The sequence below is a fragment of the Orycteropus afer genome, unplaced genomic scaffold, assembly GCF_000298275.1.
Source record: "Orycteropus afer afer isolate SDZICR_OR568_19922 unplaced genomic scaffold, OryAfe1.0 scaffold00689, whole genome shotgun sequence".
In the NCBI taxonomy this organism is placed as follows: domain Eukaryota; kingdom Metazoa; phylum Chordata; class Mammalia; order Tubulidentata; family Orycteropodidae; genus Orycteropus; species Orycteropus afer.
Window position 1 is genome coordinate 703,574 of NW_006922276.1, and position 6,185 is coordinate 709,758.

At 55.5% G+C, this 6,185-nt stretch overlaps 1 protein-coding gene across 1 annotated transcript; it reads right to left on the bottom strand.

The window, feature by feature from the left end:
• Window positions 1–4,852: 4,852 nt before the first annotated feature.
• MYADM (myeloid associated differentiation marker) lies at window positions 4,853–5,821 on the bottom strand. Its single transcript, XM_007956936.1, has one exon. The coding sequence runs from the start codon at window positions 5,819–5,821 to the stop codon at window positions 4,853–4,855; it is 969 nt and encodes a 322-aa protein (XP_007955127.1).
• Window positions 5,822–6,185: the final 364 nt, after the last annotated feature.

Consider the following 6,185-nt stretch of genomic DNA (forward strand, 5'->3'; position numbering starts at 1 on the left):
CTAGGCCTGTTCTGGTGCCGCCCAGAGAGGGGTGTAGCACGGGATGCCGGAGGCGAGGACAGTCACCCTTGGAGAAGGCGGGGAGGGGTGTCGGTCACAGCGAGGGGAGGTCGCTGCAGAGGCCAATGGAAGCCTTGCTTCACCGGGAGGGACGGAGTGGTTCCAGGTGACCCTTCCCTCACTTGCAACGTTGGGTCAATCGTTAACCCACAGGGACCTGACCCCGTGCGACAGAACTGCCCCGCTGCGTTTGCAAGGCTGTAGTTGTATATAGGCGTGTGTGTCTCTGTACAATGGGGTTTCCATTTGACGATTTCTACGCAAGCTGTTGAGTGACATTGATTACACCCTCCACACTGTGTCAACACTCTCATTAGTTCCTTCTGCCGGTTCCGTGGCCAATATTCTCACTTCCCTGTCCCCTCCTGACCTTCTCATTTTTGCTTTGGTGCAAAGGGTGACCGTTTGATCTCAAATAAATTATTTTATGTTGAAAAATATATAAAAGAATACAGTACTCAGGGATGAGACAGTTTATGGGTCAATCTGTTACTTACTTGAAATGAAAGGTGACCTCTGGGATTAGTTTCAGTTTAAAGTTTAAAACGAGACTGGGAGCCTCCTCAGGTCAGTAAGTCTGCTTTTATTTATTTTTTAATAAGATCTTAAACTTTGTTCTGCAGTTGCCTCCTGCTTTCTCCAGGACCATCTGTCTTGACCCCGCTCAGGAAGGGCAGTTGTGGTAGCAGGGAACCATCTAGTTCTGGTCTCTGTCTCTCCAGGTCATTCTCCTGCAGAGCCACTGGGTGGGTTCAAACCCCCAACCTTTGGCTTAGCAGCTGAAAGCCCCAGAGGCCCCCAGGGCTCCTTGCAGTACCTCTTCCCAGTGGCTTGTGCAGGTGTAGGTGTGGCAAATGGGTCGGATGACCCTGGCATTTCCCGGCACTCACCGATCTACCTGTCACTGTCCTCAGATGGGAGAGTGACCGTCTGCAGGGTGGCGGTGGCTGGGGGAATTCCCTGAATCTTTATCAAGGGCTGCCGCGGCAGGGAGCTTAGCTGGGAGCAGGTGGAATGAATGGCGCAAACGTAGGCAGGGTCAGACCTTGTTAGCACCCCTCCGGTTGATTCCAGCCCCTGGCACCCATGTGCAGACAGGAGCTTCTCCATAAGGTGAGTATTCAAGGCTGTGGCCTTTTGGAAGCAGCCACCAGGCCTGTGTCTGAGGCACCTCTGGGGCAGTTTGAGTTGGAAGCAGATTACCCAATAAGTAAAGCAGGGGCTAACTTGTGCTTACTTGTTAATCTGTAGCGAACAGTTTGTCATGGGTTTCGCATCCCTTCGTTCCTTGGGCTGTTTTCCCGAGGCCCCGCGGGGCGAGGGCCGTTTGTTTATAGCTGTGCAGTCCCACAGCTATTCACTTCCTCAGCAAAGTCGGCGTTAGTCTTGGGCCAGGAATCGGTGACTTCCGAAGTGTGCCTGGTGACTTCTCCCTGGACGACAGGGAGTCCTGAACCCTGCTCAGAGAGGGTTGTATAGGGCTGTGGTGCTGGAAACGAGCCCTGGTGGCACAGTGGTGAAGCGCTCAACTGCTAATTGAAAGGTGGAACCCACCAGCCACTGTGCTGGAGAAAGAGGGCAGTCCACTTGATAAAGATTGACAGCCTTGGAAACTCTATGGAAACTCTGTCCTCTAGGGGCGCTGTGGGTCAGAATAGACTCCAGGGCAGTGGATGTGGTTTGGGCTTTGCTTCTGTGAAGACTGACAGCCTTGGAGACCCTGTGGGGCAGTTCCACTCTGTCCTCTAGGGGCGCTGTGGGTCAGAATAGACTCCAGGGCAGTGGATGTGGTTTGGGCTTTGCTTCTGTGAAGACTGACAGCCTTGGAGACCCTGTGGGGCAGTTCCACTCTGTCCTCTAGGGGCGCTGTGGGTCAGAATAGACTCCAGGGCAGTGGATGTGGTTTGGGCTTTGCTTCTGTGAAGACTGACAGCCTTGGAGACCCTGTGGGGCAGTTCCACTCTGTCCTCTAGGGGCGCTGTGGGTCAGAATGGACTCCAGGGCAGTGGGTGTGGTTTGGGCTTTGCTTCTGTGAAGACTGACAGCCTTGGAGACCCTGTGGGCAGTTCCACTCTGTCCTCTAGAGGCGCTGTGAGTCAGACTGGACTCCATGCAGTGGGTTTGCTGTTGAAATACTGGAACCTGGTCTTGCTGGGTCCGTGGCAGACTCCTAAATCAGCATGTGTTCTGTGACTTTCCATTTCTGTCTGACGTCATTTCACTCTGGAAGCCTGAGAAAATGCCCTGCGTGACAAAAAGGCCTGTGGCCGCTGTGTGAGTTTGTTTTTTGACATGTTTTGACAGTTTCACGAGTTTCACTGCCTCTGTGGTGCAACACGTTAGTGTTCACTGCAATGAAGTAAGCACAAGTAAGCCCGTGTTTACCTCATTTATTAGGCACTCTGTCCCTGTCGGGGATTATAACTCTGAAAAGAGGCTTTGATTCTGTAGGAAGGTGCTGTGGGGTTCGGAGAAAGATGCTAGCCCTAGCTAGAAGCAGGATCTTTGATGTGGTGCACAGATGGGACATTGTTACAGATGAGTAAGCACAAGTAAACCGTGCTTAACTTGCTTGTTGGGTAACCCGGCACTGGCTGACCACCAAGCTTTCGGTTAGTGGTTGAGTGTATAATGGTGTGTGCCCCACCCAGGGAGTCCTGGGCCAGCAGAGCCTGAAGGTCTTGAATGGGGGACTTCGGATCCTGAACGGGCTCTGATCGTACTCGGTAGGCTCTGTGGCGTGGGCTGCGGAAAGCCTTGAGCAGAGAGGTGGGATGAGACGTGGGTGCCTCAAGAGCGCGTCTGGGACCAGCAGTCGAGGCAGCGAATAGCCCAGGTGAAAGATGAAATGGGGCTGGGGAGGCACCAGGTACGAGTGGCGTTTAGGAGGAAAAATGGAGTGTTTGATGAGCAGTGACTCAGGAGAGGGCGGCAGGTATGGTCAAGTCCTGAGTTCTCGAGGGGCCTCTACCGGGAGGAAGGTGGGAGGAGGGAACTGAGAGGAGACCTGCCAGACTCCCCTTGCAGACTGTTTCTGCGGTGGACTCCCTGGGTGGGGCTGGCGGTTGACGTGCTCAGAGGGCTGGGAGTTCGAGTCCACAGGCGCCTTGGAAGGAAGTCTGGTTAGCTGCCTCTGCAAAACCGGTCTTTGAAAGCTTCCTGAGAGCAGTGGTACCCTGACAGACGCGGGGGCCCCACGGGTCAGAATCAATCAACGGCAGCTGGGACCCACAGGGGCCGAGTTCTCATTGCTCTGTACCCCACCAGCTCGCTTGGTCTGCGGGAGGACTCCGATGACCTCAACTCACTCGCTCCCGTGTCCGGACACAAGCCAAGGTTGTCTCCAACCCCCTCCTCCCACCTGACCTCGGAATCGGGGCCTTGCCCCCACTCTGGAGCCCTCCCCGGTAATAAAGAACACACCAGTCCTCCTTTAATGTTATATTGACGTAAAAAAAAAAAAAAGAAATCGAATGTTATGAATGTGGGAGTAGAGGAAGGCACGAGCCTTGTATGACTGACGGCGGGAGTCGAGGGGAACCGGAAGCTCCAGGGAATTTAAAAAAAAAAATAAAATATATATTTATACATTTATATATATCACGTTATGGCGGTGAGTCCCAGAGAAGCAGGAAGCAGCAGCAGTTGTCACTAGCACACAGAAACACGTGCGTGCACACCACACACTCAAGCAATACGGTTCTTGGGGCACCCCCCCCCCAAAAAAAGAAATTTAAAAGAAATGGCCCTCTTAAAGACCACCCAGTAACGTTTTTGTGACCAGGAAAGAAAAAAAAATCAGGCTGACATTGCCTTTAAGGCCGGCAGTGGCCATTTTGTCCGCCCAGAAAAAAAAGGATACATGATTCTTAACACTGAGGCTGGAAGGCCACGTCACTGCCCCTCAGGTGTACTTCAAACAGTTGTCTTCAAGACAGTGTGGCATGGCACCTGGCTGCTTTGTAGGGGCTCCCGGACACCAAAGCATCTACCACTTGTTCCCTTTAAGATGGCCTCTAGGCAGTGTTTGGTTTTTTGTAAGCCTGACAAAAACTCTGGAGGGTCAGTGCTTAAAGCCTCCAGCCTACTAGAAATCATTAACCTCTAGAGTTGTTTCTTTTTTTTTTAAACTTAAAGGGGGGTGTACAGTATACCCTCCTCCATTGGGAGAAAGGGGGCCCAATCCGTAACGATCCCCCCCAAAATATACACACACACACACACACACTTCAACTAAGGCACGGGCAGAGCGAGCAGGCATGCTTTGGCAATGAGACCCTTAGAAGGCCAAGGGCACGAACAGCTGCAATGAGGGGTGGTGGGATGTGAACTCAGCACCTTTGGAGGTGGGGGAGGGGAGAAAGAAGTCTCAGGGCTCCCAAGGAAACAGGAGACAGGAAGGTGGGGAAAGGACACAGGAAGAAGGCAGATGGGAGGAGGAAACAGGACAAACCGTACGGCAGCCCCGAGGAAAGATGGACGAAATGGCTCAGAACACAACAGGGAGCAAAGGGGCAACGAGAAAGGTGGAGGAGGGGCACGTAGGACGGACGGCGTCAGGAGGAGGGGCACGTAGGATGGACGTCAGGAGGAGGGGCACGTAGGATGGACGTCAGGAGGAGGGGCACGTAGGATGGACGTCAGGAGGAGGGGCACGTAGGACGTACGGCAGGAGGAGCGTGAGGAGGAGGGAGACGGCAGAGGAAACGGAAGATGGTACACAAATCGAGTCAAGAAACCCGAGGAGACGGGAGGTTGGGGAGAGGGGCGCCGGGAGCCACTGGGCAGCTTCTCAGACCCTGACGAAGACCAGGCGGGCAGAGTACACCAGGTCGGCCACGTAGGCCAGCAGGTTGACGGCGGTCAAGATGGCCACGGCTAGGCGGCGGTCCCAGGGGCAGATGCGGTGGACGTGTGAGTAGCTGCAGGAGGAATCCCGGGACCGCTGCGGCTGGCCGCCGTAGCGTTCGTCAAACTGGTAGAGGGGCCAGATGACGAGGGCCGTGGCGTAGAGCAGGACGGACAGCAACGCCAGGCCCGAGAGGAAGCTGGGGAAGGGGATGGGCAGCGCGTTGGTGCAGTCGCCCAGGTTCAGGAGGATGGCCACGGCCGCCAGGATGAAGCAGATGGCATACACGGCCACGCACCACTCCAGCGGCGCCCGGTGCTGGTACAGGCCCGGGTTACTGAGGAAGGCGAAGATGACGCAGGCCACAAAGGTCTCCAGCACCTTGAGGAGGCCTGGCACGGTGGCCATGTACCCGGTGATCTCGCCGGGCCGGGCCCGGGTCCAGGCCACTTCGGTGGCGTAAGCCACAAAGGCTACACAGGAAAAGACGGTGGCGGCGATGGCATGGTCCCGGACGCGGCCATGGGGCAAGAACTGGACGTACGTGGTGGGGTAGATGATGGACGTGGACAGGCAGAAGAGGGCGGCGTAGCAGGCGTAGGTGATGGGGAAGTTGCGCCAGGACAGCGGGAAGCGGGGCTGGAGCCCGCACACCTCCACGATGAGAATGATCAGGGTCACGGCGAAGCAGAAACACCAGGTGAACATGGACCAGTCGCCCATGGTCCCCACCCAGGCTCCTACACTGGCCACCAGCGAGAAGGCCACACAGGTGGACAGCAGCTGCAGTAGACGGAGGAGGCCCAGGGGCTGCGTGAGCGCCCGGGGGGACCCCACGATGGTGGGGGAGCCCAGGCCGGAGGAGGACGACGTGGTGGTGGTGATGGTCGTGCGCGTCACCGTCACCGGCATGGCTGGGGAGAGGCATGGACGTGCTACGTCAGCTTTCACTGTAGTATGAACTCTCTAGATTCTCAATGCTGAGAAACGTACTGTGCAAACAAGGAACCCTGGTGGCACGACAGGTAAGTGCTTGGCTGCTAACCGAAGGCTGGAAGCTTGGATCCACCGTCTGTACTGTGGAACGGACGCCTGGTGACCTGCTGGCCTTAAGGTCACAGCTTTGAAAACCCCACGAAGCAGTTCTACTTGGTGACGAGTGAGGTGAAAATGTATCAGAATCCACTCATCACCAGTGAGCAACAACCACCAAAGCAAATCCAAACCCATTGCTGTGGAGTCTACTCTGACCCACAGCGCCCCTAGAGGACAGAGT